The 16,096-nt window shown below is 51.0% G+C and overlaps 1 protein-coding gene across 5 annotated transcripts in view; it reads left to right on the top strand.

The window, feature by feature from the left end:
- LOC137164163 (uncharacterized) overlaps nucleotides 1-14,135 on the top strand; it is a 72,267-nt gene extending 58,132 nt beyond the window's left edge. The window contains exons 5-7 of one of the 5 annotated variants that reach the window (XR_010922958.1): nucleotides 11,744-12,154; nucleotides 13,440-13,525; nucleotides 13,980-14,135. Coding sequence is in view for 1 of the 5 variants with exons in the window: in XM_067564786.1 (XP_067420887.1) it covers nucleotides 11,744-11,872 (129 nt within the window). In the remaining 4 variants the exon portion in view is untranslated. Of the gene's footprint in view, nucleotides 1-11,743 lie in introns of all 5 variants that reach the window. The other 4 variants (XR_010922959.1, XR_010922956.1, XR_010922957.1 and 1 more) reach the window with 4 other exon arrangements.
- The last annotated feature ends 1,961 nt before the right edge of the window (nucleotides 14,136-16,096 follow it).

Genomic DNA, 16,096 nt, shown 5'->3' with positions numbered 1-16,096 from the left:
TTGACAAAGCCCTGGTTGGGATGGTTTAGTTGGGGTTGGTCCTGCTTTGGGCAGGGGGCTGGGCTAGATGACCTGAGGTCCCTTCCACCCCTAATCTTCTATGATTCTAAGGTCACACAGTGAGGTTTTGGCAGAGACAGGACGATAACCCAGAAGTCGTCAATGAGGTGAACTCACTCCCAAGACCTGCCTTCCTAAGACACTTAGAGTGGGTGTGGGAGGAATGGCTCTACTGAGGATGCATCATTGTTTGTCCCATACATGGGTGTGACGCCCCTTCCTTCCCTTCTGGGGTGCTCAGACTGACAGCACCATCGTGTAGGGTAAGGAGCTCCACTGTCTCCCGGAGAAAGAAGTAGTAAGTGGATATTAACTCGCCTTGAGGTGTCCAGTACCTTGTTGAATCTACTTCTAGAGTCAGCTCCTGATCCCCTTGAATGAAGTCAATGGCCAAACTCCCATTGGCCCTTTGAATAAAAGAGAGAGATTGTCCTGAATGTCTCCAGTGCTGTGCCACTGAGACCTCCTCTGAGAGCCATGCTGTTCTGTGACTGCGCTGTAAGTAGGTCGACTGTAGACAGCGAAGTGGCCAGTGCGTCTGTGGGAAGTTCTGCTGCTAGCAGAGAAGGAGGATGTGCCTTTTCCATATTTATTTTTAAGGAGAAGTTAGTGCTGGTGAAAGGTACTTGGCTAGGCCTTGGAGGCTGAAGGCTTGTCTAGCTGCAGAGCAGGAACTCAGAAGTACTTCCCATCCACATCATCCCCTGCTGATGTGCCTCAGCCCAGACCTCTGGAAGAAATAGGGGAGCACAATCCCCTTGGCCAATTTTAGTCCTTGGCTGCATTGCTGAGCAAAGGACCCAATGGGGATATGGATTTTTCTGATCTGCTTATCCAGGCCCCAATCTGGTGGTAATCAGCATAGGTCGACTAAGGGGGAATATGACAGAGGTCTATAAAATCATGAACGCTGTGGAGAGAGTGAATAAGGCAGAGTTATTTACCTCTTCACATAACACAAGAACCAAAGGTCAGCCAACGAAATTAATAAACAGCAGATTTAAAACAAACACAAGGAAGTCCTTCTTCACACAGTGCACAGTCAACCTGTGGAACTTGTTGCCAGGGGATGTTGTGAAGGCCAAAATTATAACTGGGATCAAAAAAGAATAAGATAAGTTCGTGGAGGATAGGTCCATCAATGGCTATTAGCCAAAATGGTAAGGGATGTAACCCCATGATCTGGGTGTCGTTCAACCTCTGACTGCCAGAAGCTGGGATTGGATGACGGGGGTGGATCACTTGATAAATTGCCCTGTTCTGTTCATTCCCTCTGAAGCATCTGGCACCAGCCACATTCAGAAGACAAGATACTTGGCTAGACAGGCCAGTGGTCTGATCCAGTATGGCCGTTCTTATGTTCTCCGCTGTACTCAGTGGAACAGATCCTCAGCTGGGGGAAATTGGCACAGCTCCACTGCAGTCAGTGCAGATCTTCACCAGCTCACACAATGTCTCTCAGCCAGGCCACGGGACAGCTTTAGAGGGGTGGCCTGCTCGCTGAGAGATGTGTGCATTGCTATCCATCCTGAGAGCCCTGTTTCTCGAGATGGCGAATTCCTGACAAAGCATTTTGTCCGGAGTTTCCTCCATGAGGGGAAGATCCACCTTTGTTGACCGTGGAAGGCCCTGTCCACTCAAAATATCCTGACATTTTTTTATTGAACATGTTTTTATTGGATTTCATTGTAAAGTTGGCTACTGACCAAGCTCAGCCAGCCTTATTTCTGTCCCTAACGGCCAGAGGAGGGACAGTCACATGTCTTTTATGCTTCATTGAAAAAATCAATTTGATTGCAACCCACTCTTTATAAATTCTCTGAATGATGTAGATGCTTGCAGGGTAAATGTTGTGGAGTAATCTGAATCTCTGAGACACAGCCATTACAGTGCTATGAAGAAGTGAGTCCAGTGGTAAGAGATTGGGGCATAATGACTCCCAGATATGCGGTTGACTTACTGTGTGACTTCGCCCAGTTTGGTGGGCCTAAGTGTTTGGGGTAATTCGGAGAAGCATCCAGATATTCAGCTGCTCCTCCACACTGAAACCCTGCTCCCTGAGGCCGGCCCAGCACTATCAATGCTGAGATGCCATCCCTGATGTTTGCTGCGGCGCTGCTACGGGAAGGGCGTGCGAAGAAGATGAGTCAGAAAGCGCTGTCCACATGGAGAGGCACAGCAAAGGAGTAAAAAGCCCAGGACTGTGACAATGTGGGGGGAATGCAAAGGGCCTGTGGGATCACAAGTGAGGTGGAGGGAGAGACCTATTGGGTTGCGCAAAGGAATTGAGAAGGAGGCATGGGGTCAGACAACTAGCGATGGGGCCTATGAGGTCACTCCGTGGGGTCTGGGAATGAGAGTGGCCCATGAGGTTGCACGACAAGAGTGTGTGTGTGTGTCGGGGGGAGGGCAGTGAGGGTTGCCCCATGACTGGTGATGCTCCATCAGGGCTCTTCTGTTTGCTGGCACACGCTGTGGAGGGTAAAATCGGAGGTGGTGGGGCACTTTCCTTTATCACTGCATCCAGTGCTGCTCTAGTTGTTTCCAGGCTCCCCTTTGTTTGTGAGGCTTGTGAGAACCTGGCTCCCATTCACACCCAAAGTCCTTAGCAGGGTAATCCTCTTTCCATATACACCGTTTGTCATAATACGCCCAGTTAGCGTACTTGGCTTCCATGACTGAGGCTGTTTGTCCAGAGGCAAGTGCACTATGTCAGCCTTTGCCAGGATGATTAATACTCACTTTGCACTTTTAATTTGGCTTCTTTCTAAATTAAAAGGATAATCTCCTGTGTGCCAAATTGCCTGGCTCCATGGAATTGCAAGGCCCTGGGCTGACACGGCGGAGGACGGAGGTCACACATAAGCACACACCATGTTCAAGACAATTGGTCCCATGGCTCTGCAGGTTCCAGGGCCAGCCCCTGAACTGAACTAAAAGTCAGCGTAAGTGTCAGACGCTGCCTTGCGGAGAGTGGATATCCTTGTCATAGGAAGGGAACAGGGAGACATTGGGACTTCAGTAGAGTACAGACAGGTGATCAGGGAAGAGTCTCTGGAGTTGTAATTGAGGGAATAAGGACCAGGTTGTGTCTTGTCCATGTATGGATGTGCTAGGAGATCTCAGCTTGTGCCCTCTGCACAGGGGCCAGGCATAATTGCAGTCCCTCCGCTGTACACAATGCAGCAGCTGCAGCTTGTTAGTTAGTACCCCGGGGCGCTAGTCAGTCCAGATCAGAGAGGGGCAAAGAGCACATGAGCTGTGACCCTGCCTTGCTCCGCACTGGTCAGAGCACGGGAGCATATGCGGCCGTCTCCTTAGTGCGAGAACAGTGTCCAGAGTGCAGATCTTCATTAGTTCTCTGTGGCAGTGAGCTGTGCAGCTTAGCCATACTACATTCAGAAGCATACCCTGCTGAATGTACTGCTGTTTTCATTTCATCACATGCCCTCTGGGTCTCGGATTATTAGGCAGGCTAAATCAGGGCCTGTGATCAGCTTTCTCAAAGGCACTGTAACGTGCCAGCAAGAGGGGAGGAAAAGGCTTATCTTGCAGGATGGCGTCAGCAAGAACCCAGATCTGGCACATTTTCTGCTCTCCCTGGTTATGGGTAACTGAGCATAAAGCATCTGTTAGGTCTCTTTGAAGGTCTTTCCAAAGAAGTTCACATATTGTCTGGTTGCACCTTTGTAGCTCTGCCAGTTGCCACCTGACAACTCTGCAAACACATTTGCAAACACTTGGCGGTTCTTTTTTTTTGATTTTACGAGGACACCAGTGTGTTTACATGACCTTCACAAGCCAAACTGGCCCTAGCAACATTGCTGTACAGTGTGAAATGGGTGCTGGGCAGCTCTTAGCTGATGGAGGAAAAGACCTGGCGGTTTCCACGATTTCACAGAAGGGTGTGGGAGTGGGAATTGTCAGCAAGATGTCCATAAACATTAGGGACAGGCCACAGCTGCAGACTTCAGCTCTGGATCTGAACTCCCTCAAGTGAGAGAGTGTTTGGATCTGGGATTTCATTCCTAGCCCCAACAGAGAGAACTGTGTTTACATAGAACCAGGGTCCCAAAGTTAAGTTCTTTCACGAGAGGTATTTTGGATATTATCCCAGACTAAGCGAAATATGCGCGGGGGTGGGGGAAAGGCTTTGGAGGATGGGGTGTTGTGTTTGTAAAGAGGAATATTTGATCCGCTTCATATCCTCAGCTGGTGCTAACCATGGGAGCCTCATTGAAGTTAATGGAGCTACAGCAGTTTACCCTGCCTGAGGGTCTCTATTTTGCAAAGTACTTGAAGCGAGAGAGTAAATGATAGGAAACTGCCTTTCTGCGAATCTCAGCGCTCAGACATTCATTGATTTATCCTCACCACACCCTTGTGGAGAGGGGATTATCCCCCAGTTTTACAGATGGGAAACTGAGGCACAGGAGAGGTGCTGTGATTTGCTCAGTGCCGTGCACCGAGTCTACCACGGAGGCGGGATTAGACCCCAGATTCCTCACCCACAGGTTATGAGTTTGTACATCAAAGTTGAAAGGTCACCAGTGTTTTATGGCAACCTTGCAGTGATGACAGGAAGGAGAGAAGGAACTGGCATTAAAAACACCTGCAAATGCTGTGGTGTGGATTCAAGCAGCATCAACTCTCCCTGACTTCCGCAGGCTTCTCTGCAAACTGTGGCTGGGTAACATGCTCCTGCACACCTCTGGTCCTGCCCACTTATGACGGCTGGGCACTGTGCACAGTCATGGCCTTCCTTTGCAGGACTCCACTGTGGACTTATTCCTTTCCACATCATCTGAGCGTTTACATGGTGCCTTTCATCCCAAAGGACTTTACAAATGGACCTACAAAGAGATCATTTCTCCGACTACCAAGAGGCAGCCACCTCTGGTGTGCAACGCAGCAGCTATTTAATAGAGCATAGTAACACTTTGCAACCATGTAGATCAAGGAGCGAAGAAGACTCCTGTGTCCTGTTGAAACTGCAAAGGAACCTTAGGCTAGCAGAATAGTCAAGTTAACCTGAGTTTGAATTTGGCCAGGAAACCAGGGCTAAGTCCCTCAGTCTGATGACTAAGACCAGGAGGTTATTAGGTCGTCAGGACCCTGGTTTTCCATCAGCTCCAAAAGATAGCATCTCCAGCCCAGCACCCTGCAGCAGTGTGCTGCATCAGTAGTTCAGCCCTGCCTTCATCCTTTTCTTTCCTTGGGTTTTCCTGGGTAGCTTCCGGTTTTAATTCTTTGTCGAGCTAAACTCTGCAGTTCTGAGCCCTAAACACCACCTCTTCCCCATTTAGCTTTTTCCGTGGTTCTTGATTCATGCCTAAGGGACAGTTCATGCAGGAAGCAAATTTGTGGGGTGGCTGCAAATTCCTTTGCTTTCGCTGAGCTGCTAATCTGATGGGCTCTGAAATTTTGGATTTTGGCTGTATTCTTTAATCTGCGTAGTGACACTGGCTGCCTTTGGGGCCCCTGGGTCCGGGTGTCATCCAGACTTTCTTTAGTTGATCTTTAGTTAATGTGTTTCAAGCTGGGTTTCTTATTTATTGCATTTATGCAATGCTGGTAGCAGTCTGTTGTTACGATAGAGATTTGCAAGCGTGTGCACGTGGGAGAACAGGAGTCTGCGTGAGGAAGTGTGTCTAGAGTGAGTATATATGAACAAAGGGCATGTGTGTGTGTGTGCATTAGGGAATGTATGTGATTGAGGCTCAGGATACACCTACATTGCAGGTGGGGGTAAGAACTAGCTAGCTGGATTCTAACTAGCTCGCTAAAATAGCTGGGATGCCGCTGCCACAGCGTGGATTTCCGTACCAGCTGCACAAGTCCGCCTGACACCCTCCGGGTTGCAGGCTCCCTTGCACTGTCCACGCTGACGTCCAGGCCACAGCGTCCTCAACCCTATTTGAGTGAGGTGGCTAGAGTAGGGTTAGTGCAGATACAGCCATGTGAGATGCCATTCACACCAGCAGCTGCTGTGTAAATGTTCCATGTGCCTTCACTGCAGAGTTAACTTGAGTTATCTACCCTCCAGTGACTCCTCTGGAGTTAGCCTAGCCGTATGGTGGAGTAGCACCCCAGCTGCACAGAGTGACTGGATAGCTGCACAGGGCGATTGTGTCAGCAGCTGGTGATAGCACAAGCTGGCGCTGACACTGCCTGCCAGGCCAGGCAACTTGAGTTAAAAGCACCGCCCCACTCGAGTGAAGGCTTATGTGTGTGGCTGGGACTCAAGTTAGGGCAACACTGCAGGGATGTCCAGGCCTGGGAGTGCATGTGTGTCCTAGGGTGTGTGTGTGTGTGGGGGGGAGGGGCACAGGGTGAATAATCTGGGCATGGGTGTGCGTGTGCACATGAATGTGTGGGAATGAGCGTGCACCTGTGAATGTGCATGCGAGCGTGCAAGTGCAAATGTAGAAAGGAGCATGGCCATGCAAGCGTGTGTGCTTGTCAGCTTGCACGTGTGCAAACGGATGTGTGCATGTTTGAACAAGTGTGGATCCAAAGAAATGTGTGCCCTTCTATCAGCAGCTGAGTCCTTGCATCTCAGCCGGCTCTCTTGCTGTGTAAACAAATTGCATTAACCCATTAAGGCCCCCCCACCCCAGTTAATGATTGCAATGAGCGTGCAGCCATATTAGGCTGTGGGCTGTGTGAATCTCCCAGCTGCCCGGAATGTCACTCGTGTGGAGGCATTGCCCTGGAACATCAAACGCGGAAGGTTTGCCTTCCAAGGAACCGCCACAAGAATCAGGCTGTGGCTGCGGTTGCAGAGCACGGGCTGCCAAGCAGGTTTATGGCAAGCTGCAAAGACCTGCCAACACAGGAGTGACTTGAATTTCCTTCATCAGCAAGAGCCATCTTGCCTCACCTTCGTCACAGTGCACAGCTAGATGCCCGAGGGAAGGACAGGGCTGATGGGAAAGCTGCCCGAACTAGGCGAAGGCACTAGGCAGAACGACAGGGTGACTCTGTTCTCCCACCTGGCAATCCTCCTCTCTGGGAGCAGGTCAGTAGGGCTTCGCATCATCCTGAGTATCAGAGCGAGACGACCACACGCTGCACCCCCAAATGTTCTCTCGGATTCAGACTGAGCAGGGTCAGGTGTGGTAAATATGAGGATAGGAGGCTGAGCTCCCAAGAAAACGCCAGCTCTGCAGGAAGGGGTGATACTGATTCAGTCAACGGTGCTCTTCCCTCTGAACCGTACTGAATCCATGGTGCTAAGGGATGCTGTGCTGCAGGTGAGGGCATCTTTTGGATCTGACATCGAACAGATCCTGTCCAGTTGAGGTTTTAAAAGATCCAGTGGCAGTTTCTGCAAGGATACCGATGTCCTGAGTAAGTTTCAAGTAGAGAAATCGCATTCTGTCCCCGCTGTGGTTTCAATTAGATACAGTATTCACTTCCTGTCCTCAGCTGTTGTCTGGGGGTGTTGTGCTTTGTGAACCAACTTCCACCTCCGAGGTGGCTGCATTCCAGTGGTGCGGGAAGTGATTCTTGCAGTACAGGGCCTTTGTCTTATAGGAGTGACATAAATGTAACATTAGTTATTATTATTTTATTATATCATCATGATGCAGACCAAGAAGCCAGAATTAGGGATAGAGGCCCCATTGTGGAAGGTGCTGTACATATGCATAGTAAATAGACAGTGCCTGCCCCAGATTCCTTACAACTGAGTGTGATGTGAAACAGCAGATAGATACAGCAAATGCACTGGGAAAACGGGAGGGCAGGGTAGAAATGGATCAGTTAGAAGCAGCACTCGGAGCAGAGCAGCGTTCTGTGAACCCCTTCTTTTCCCCCATGTCTTGTCCAGCTTTCTCATCTCCATCTCTGCTCTCATTCTGTGCCATGCTTCTACCATTGGGTTCCTTGGAGGCGGTGTGAAGGCTGCTTTACCCACACGTGGACCCTGGAGGCTGAGAGCGCTACCCCAGGGCTCCTTTCTGCCCAAGCCGTGATGAGTTTTGTGGGTGGCTTTTCGTATGTCCTCTGGGTCCCTCTCCCCAGCTCTTTCTCTTGTTGCCTTGGTCTTTGCCACCCGCCAGCAATCATCTCATTCAGACACCTCCCCTGATCCCATCTGGCATTTCAAAATGGAGGGCACTGCCAGCCTCTTTGTTCCCTTTCCCTCTTAGCATTGACAGGCAGCTTCTTTGCTCAGGAGAGGGACAAATCTGCTGATTTATTCTGCCCCCTTAGCTCTGAATAGGGGTTGCTACGTTACTCACCAGCTCCAAGGCCTGCCAGGGCACACATCACATATAACCCCACAGCAGGTGGCTATTGAACAGAGGCTCTTAAATCTGCTTCTCTTGTTTCTCGTATGGCCGGCCAAGGCAGCAGGGGAGGTAGTGGGGCACGATTTGCTGGCTGGAGCTTTGGGCAGAGCTGATGCCAGGCACAACCTTGGCATCTTCCACACTGAAGGACCTCCTCGATGAACGAGGGGGCAGCCGTGCATGAAAGGCCGGGCGCATGCATTTTTGTGCGAGTCTCCTTTTAAAATAAATAATGTCCCTTGGTGACGTGGTGAATTAGTGGCAAAGCTGGGAATAGAACCTAGAAACATTGTCCCCTTCCTCCCCCGCATCCCTCCAATCCCTGCTCTCAGAGCTAGATGGAAAACGCGGCAGGGGCTGGATGATCTAACAGATTTTTTCCATCTCTAAGGTGTAATGCCCCTATTGACTACTTCAGCTGGCCGGAAAGCCTTCAGGGAAAGGTTGTGTCCCCCTGCTGATCACAAATTAAAATCCATCAGGGCGGGGGAAGAGGGGATCAAAGGTTGAGGCCCCGGGTTTGGTGACCGCCACATGTTAGACATGACCTTGAGGTGTCAGAGGTCACGTCTCTGTACCACGAGACAAAAGAGCTGCTAATTGTTTCTAAAAGCCCTGATTCCTTGACAAAAGGGCCATCCACCCAGGCTGGGTGAGTAACACTTGCATTCAGGAAAACAGCATGTCCTTGTTAGGGGACGCAGAGGAGAGACAGCGGGCAGGCTGGAGCCAGCTCCTGATGCATCCAGCCATCAGCTGTAGGGTCAAATGTAGCCTGCGGTGTATAGGTGTAGCCCACCTTAGGTGTGCCTTCTCCCCTGGCCCCACACTGCGCTCACTGTTGTCCATAGCCAAGCTCCCATGGACGTCAGTGGAAGCCGGATGGGACAGGAGGGCGAGGACCAAAAGGGTTCTGGCCGGGAAACACAAACCACAAGTTGACAGTATCCCAATTCCAGTGCGTAAACTCTCTGTGGGCTACCTGAATGCTCTGCTTCCCCCTGGTGGTGCTGTTGGATACCCACTCCTGGCCAAGGGGGAGATGGTGTTGTGCTCTGGGGGTAGATTCATTGCTATCTCCTCAGGGGCAGACAGCCTTTATGCTTTGCAAGGACTGGGCTGAATGCCAGTTAGGCTGGAAACAGGGACAGTCGGGGCTGTATGCAAACAACTCTGTGCTGTGCGTTAGCCCAGATTCGAAGGGATTAAAGTGTCGTCAGTGGGTGTGCCTGGGGGGCGGGGCCGTGTGCTTTGTGCGCACACAGTCTGAGGCCAGGATTTCTAGGCGGTTTTATTATTGCAGAAGATCCTTGGCTGAAAAGGAAGCGGGGCAGCAAGAATGAGGCGCTCAGCTACTCTGGTGCTGGGCACCCTGTCGGAGCGGAGAGGGGCAGCCAGATTAGCTAGCTGGGCGAGAGGAAGAGAGGGTAGCAGGAAGGCGGCCTGTGGAGGGCAGTGCAGAAGGCGGAGTGGGAGAGGGAAGGTTGGAGACCGAAGCAGGAGTGGGAAGTGGAGAGCAGAGCTGGGCTTGGGGGGGGGGGGGGGGGGGGCAGCACTGGGTCTGTGTAGAAGATGGAGCGGAGCTGGGGGATGTGGAATGGGGAGCAGAGCTGGGGGGTATTTGTGGTCTTTCTGATAGAAAACAACAGTGAGATGAAAGGGGGAAACTGCACCTCCATAAGGTGGGTGAATCTCTGACCAGCAGTGGAATTGGTTGATCCACAGGTCCCAGCCCTGCACTCCAAAGAGTCTCCCAGGGAGCAGCGTTTCCATCCTGTGATGCAATGCAGCCTCGCTGCAGGGCGTTTATTCTGCTCCTACACTTGCCATGCTGGGGGTGAGGGGAGGAGTCTATGGGGGCCATGGTACAAACCAGGCTGTGGGGCCCTGATGTGCGAGCCATAGGGCACTGAGGTAGCTCCAGCCAGCTCCTGGCCCTTCTTTGAAGGCAGCGTGGTTTATTTTGGGACTGCGTTGTCTGCTGCGTGGGACGGGCTCTCTCCTGGCTCTGCAGATAAGATTGGCTCCATTGGTCACCAGCAACCAGCTTTCCATCTTTGAAACCTTGTGGGTGTTATTTTATTTCCTATTTATTAAGCCTGGTTCACCCATGTGGAATAGTTTCCTTGGCAGAAGCCTGCACAGTGACTCTGGTCTGAGGCAGTGGGCTCTAGTTAGCTCAGAAAGGACGGCAGGCTGGATGTCTCCATGTCAGGTTTCAAATCTAGAGAGGGTAGGATTTATTAGACACGCTGAGCACCCGCCACTCCAGCTGATGTTCCTCGGGAGCTGCTGATGCGCAGAGCTTCTGAAAATCAGGCGCATACAGAGGAACCTGCCCATAGCGATCTGAGATAGTGTAAGCCCTTCTGGAGTGAGGCAGAGTGCAAATCCAAGAGTTTCATGTGCAAACTGTAATCCTGGTTAGAGTCAAATCTCCCCAGAGAAGGAGTCAAGTGTTTCTGGGAAAGAAACAACTTTAGTGTAGGAAGTTAGTTTGTGTGTGTGTGTGTTTGTGTATAAAATACAGATTTGATAAACTAGATGAGATAATTTATAGATTAGAGAGGCAGACAGCAGAGAGCAAGAGGTGGGGTGGACTAAAGAAGGGAAAGATTAGAGAGACATTAGATCTAGAGATAGATGGGGTAGAACAGAAAGAGATTGTAGAGATCAAACAGATTAGAGAGAGAGTTCAGAGAGAGGATATGAACTAGAGAGAAATTAAAGACAGAACAGAGAGAGATGAGAGAGACTAGATAAGAGATTTGAGAGGGAGAAGGTAGAGATGGCCAGAGGCTGCAGGGTCTGGATCCAGATCCCCAGAGTTTCAGGGTGTCTGAGTCCAGGGCTTTGGTTCTAGGCCATCTTTAATAGATAGTGACTGAAATACCTGAAGCCGCTTGTGTTTTGTGATAATATGGCATGTAGTGAGTGGCTGGGATTTTACAAGGTTGGGAGGGCTGATTCTTAGACCCAGCACTCACTTGAGGAGCTAAATGCAGGTTCACTTGGCCCTAACTGTGATGTCATGTTGTTGCTTGACTGTTCTGGCCCCCTAATTCTGGTTGCCCCCCATATAGCCTTCCCCTATTTCTCACTGCTGCATTACTGAACTATTGGCAGGGGCCATGGCTCCTAATCACACAGGTACCCAGGTGCCCCAGTCTAGTGACATGGGTTTGAAAAAAACCCCCGAGGAAATAACGTTATCGCTTGTGGGGTTGCCATTAGCTGTTGGTGTAGGGCCTGTGACACACATTGGGGCAGACATGATTCCATCCAGCAGAGGGCAGCAGCGCACACACCTAATAACCAGTTCACTGCTTGCAGCGTGTCTGAGCACTGACAAATTCCTTTTCCCTTTTCTTTTTTCCATACAGAGCGTCAGTGGGAGCCGCCCCCCATCCCACTTGGTGTACGACCCCTCAACCTTTGCCTTCCGTTCCCTCAGCACCTTGAAGCCCCGGAGCCCCGGAGCTCCAGTTGAAGAACCGTCATGTGCCTACTGAAGGAGTTTCTCCGAAACCTCAGGAACTCTCGTACCCGCCCATCCCCCTGGCAGGGGTGGGACGGGGGGGACATCTTTGCAATAGCAATCTGTGTGGCAGTGGGAAAACAGGTGGATTTGCACCAGGGCCCAGTTTCACGTCATTCTCGGTGAAATGAGCAAGTCTGCTTCATAAGCTACTGTGGAGCCATGAAGGTGGCGTCAGACACATGGACATACTAGGTGTATTGAGCCTCAGAGGGCTAGCAGGCGTCACTGCATGGAGGGCAGCACTGGTGACCGGGTAGGTGGCTGACACATCCCCACCAAAACTGAGTAGATTTCTCTCCAGATGCTCTGCCTTCTACTGGTTTGCTTTAGGACCAGCCGCTTCTCCCAAACTGAAGAGTTCTCAGGGTTGGAGACAGAGGTTGCCTGGGTGCCCGACAGAGAGAATGGAGCCCTTCTGCAAGGTTCCTGAAATGACACTTACTTTAAACCCTGTTGCAGTTGAGGGGCCCTGGCAATTGGGGGTGGGGAGTGTGAATGTAGAGCCTGCAGGTGCCTATCCTGATTATTATTATGGGGCATTGGTCTAATCTAAAAATGGTTAAAACAGGCAGGGGGGCACAGGGTGCCAGGATGGAGGGAATCCTGCTGTGCTCTGCTGGTCTTTGCTGTGGGAAATGGAAGGTCTGTACTCAGTCATCGATGGGTACACTGAGACATCCGCTTTCAGTCCTCACACGACAGGGCTGAGTGAAAAACCTAGTAGAGTGGGACATCATTGGAGCCCCTCTCCACAAGGGCTGTGTCCACCCTGGAGACGTTCTGAGGTTGACATCGGGTGCCCCCATGCTCCTGGCCTAAGAAGGGTTGAGTTGAGTTTGATGACACCAACCTCCTTCAGCAAAGTCCACCATGCCCTCTGGGAAGCCCTCATTCTGCCGGTGCCTTGCAAACTTTGCTGCGATGGATGTTGAGCTCACTTGATTCTGTGCGCACCAGCAGACCAAATGATTTCAACACAGGCCCGAGGGATGGTGCACGTTTGAGGGAGCTCTGCTCGTCAAACCACAGCTTCCCTAGGGCAGGCATGTCATGTGCTGTGGGAACCACTGAAGGCCTCGTCACAAGTGAGACTTGAACCAATTTTGAGATCTCACTGGACGGCGATGTGGTTTGTGCCACAAAGGTGCAGTTAACGTGGGAATGCCCACTCAGTGCACTCAGATTCTATGTCCCTGTCTGGTGCAGAAGCCCCCATTCCCTGGATGCTCCCCTCTCTGAGCGAACCTTCAGAGCTTTGGTCAGCTGCGTCCTTCCCAGGGCTGCAGTATCTTCTTCTCCTTCTCTGGAGCATGAGGGGCACAGTGGAGGAACTGGGGGTTTCTGAAAAATTCTCACCAGCTGTCATGTGGGGAGCTCTTTGGTGCCCCATATAAAATGAGCCGGGTGGCCCCAGTCCCTTTCTCTGTGAACAGCCCACATGGCAAACCAGCACTAACTGGCCCCTTTGCTGGGAGCCTGAGCGGAGAGGCCAGGGCCAGCTGGGCCATGGAGACTGAACTCCCCTTTTTTCCTTGCAGGTCCGAGTTGGGGCACATTGGCAGGAGAGGTCAGTGTAGGGAATCTTGTCCTTGCTGTTCCTGTTTCTGTGACTAGAGGATTTCAGGTCTGTGGATAAAGCCCCTTTTACCAGCATTAAATAAAGGGGGTTGTCTTGATTTATTCTCTGGGTGCTGCTTTTGAGACCGGAAGCTCGAGCGGCATTTCAAAACAGATGTTGCTCCTAGTTGATCTTCCTCCCTCCAGTGGGGACTCAGCTTCTATCCTGTTTTGATGATGCACATGATCTTTAACTGCTGCCTAGATCAAGCTGGAGCCTTGCATGGTGAGAGCTGTTGACTCCTGGGGCCGCATCTCCATATTAAAGATGAGGGCAGCTATAACCTGGCTCCCTTTTCTGCAAATTGGGCATGGGCCTCAAACTGCCAGTGTGGCCCTCAGTCGGGCAAGGGTTGGGTGCCCCCTACTCTAAGGCTTCAGTCAGTGCTGCTGGAATCAGACCCCAAAACGCACCTTGCTGATTGCCAAGCAGGGTGACGTGTTTTTATTGGCCCTCGCAGGTGCCGTGTGCTGCCGTCCTGTACGATATTCCAAGAGGTGGGAATGGAGAGCGGAGAGTTCCTGTCAAAATCGTTGCCTTTCTTTAGTACTTTTGTAACTTTTCTCTCTCTTTTCTTTTTCAATCAAAAGAAGAATAAAGTTAAACTTTTAACAGCTGCTATATTCACTCCTGTGCCGGAGATCTTCTCTTCGCCGCCACCTGGGTTTTTAAGGCTGGAGTGTGTTTACAGAGGGGTGGAGAGTGATACAAGCTCGGAGGCAGTGGTGCCAATCGTCACAAATCACGAGTCATGTCCCCCAGACCTGGAGATTGGCTTAAAAACTCTGAATAAATAGGGGTGTGTGGTGGGGGAGGGTGGGTATTTTTTGGTGTGTGAGCCTTTAGGATGCCTTTGGGGCGTGTTTTCAAGCTTTTCTCACAGCCACGAGGGCTAGGTTACTTTAAAAAAATAGAAGCTGAGAATCTTCCCTAATGGCTTGTCTCTAGGAGCTGGGGCTTTACGTTAAACGTCAAATATCGTGATTCTTCCGATAAAATCACGAGCGTTGGCAACAATCAACTGCAATAACAGTAACAGAATAAATACCTTGCATGTATACAGCCACTTTCAGCCCTGTGGATTCCCAAGCGCCTTATGGAAACTATACCCAGGCATCACATTACCCACTGTAGAAATGGGGGTTGGGGGTGGATGTGTGAACAAAGCACTTTCTAGCTGGAACCAGCACAGCATAGCTTCTTGTTGGCTCCCCCTGGTTCCTGGATTCTCACAGCTTCAGAGTGAGACCTTCCCCCATTGCACACAGCTGTGGGGGGTGCGCAGGGGGAGGCGGTGAGGAGTTTGCTTGTGGTTGAGTAGCAGGGCAGCTCCTGTAACTTCTCTTCCCAGCCCTCACCCCTGCTACTGGTGTCTCTAGCTGGAGACATGCAGGTGTTTCCCCTCAGAGTAGAAAACAGACTGTTGGGCCCTGTGTGGAAAGTGACACTGTTATGCCACCGTGTGACCCAGAAACTCACATTCTGCTGCATTCAGCATCTCTGGGGAGGCGGATGGGGTGAGGGGAGTTGGCTTCTCCGTTGCTTTTGGTGGCCTTGCTACAGAATGTCAGAGACATGAGTGAAGAATGAGGCCAAGGGGCTTGGCAAACTGGGCTGTTGTATGTATCACCTGACCTATTAACCTGTATCACCTGTAGCCTATGAACTTTAACTAGCCCCATTTCCGGGCCAGAGAGCTTGAGGTGATCATCTGAGCTTTTGGATGCATAGCCCAACCTTTTGAGTTTCATCCATCCCTACAGAAATCTATTTACTATCCATTTGGCCTTCCAAATTCCCCCCTAAATATACTGAGCCATGGCCCCAGACCATCCTAGGCATTGCTTTAGTATGACTGGCTTGAATCAGATCTGCAGTCGGTATGTCCTTCTTCCTCAGCACACTAGGACATGTAGGGTGTTTGAAAAACTGTTCTAAACTCTAGCTGGGCTTTCAGAGCAGCGCTCGCTCTAATAACCCCCCATTAGGCAAAGTGGAGTGTCAAACCGAAGTAATGCCAGGGGACTTACTCCAGTGTGTAACCTGTGTCAGCAAATTGAAAAGCAAAATCTCTATCGCAAAGGTCCGTCACCGCCCAGCTGCTGGCTTGCTTTTGTGCTTTGGCAACATGTGCATAGCCTGCTGTGCCAGTGTTGAGTGGAAGAGTGGGTTTAGGGCTGTGTAGTGTCTGTGGCATGCAGCATGCCCAGTATACTGTGTCTTGGAGACAAGAACTGTAGGTGCTTTAGCAGCCAGGCCGTGTAGGGGCTAGTTCTGGTGGGGCCCAATAACCACTCGGACACATGGCTAAGGGACAGGGTATTTACGAGGGCTGGCAGGAAAGGGGAAGGTTGCAGATACCTTACGTACAGAGGCTTATGCAGGTACAGTGCAAAGTGAGGATTAACGGTTCCTGTTTGTGTCCCTGGGGCAGCCCAGCTGAGTCAGGGCTCGTTTGGCCTGATGCTTGGTGAGCCTTCTCCAAGCCAGTCTTTATTCAAGCAATAAGGGGCATGCAGGTTTCCAGGCCAGGCTGGTTGTGTCTCTCATTGAGGCCCCTCTGCACTGGCTCCCTGC

This window comes from Emydura macquarii, unplaced genomic scaffold, assembly GCF_026122565.2.
Source record: "Emydura macquarii macquarii isolate MOO-44397 ecotype Brisbane River unplaced genomic scaffold, CSIRO-AGI_Emac_v2 contig_2676, whole genome shotgun sequence".
Taxonomy (NCBI): Eukaryota; Metazoa; Chordata; order Testudines; family Chelidae; genus Emydura; species Emydura macquarii.
The sequence above is the reverse complement of the archived record's forward strand: the minus strand, read 5'-3'. Positions and strand labels throughout refer to the sequence as shown.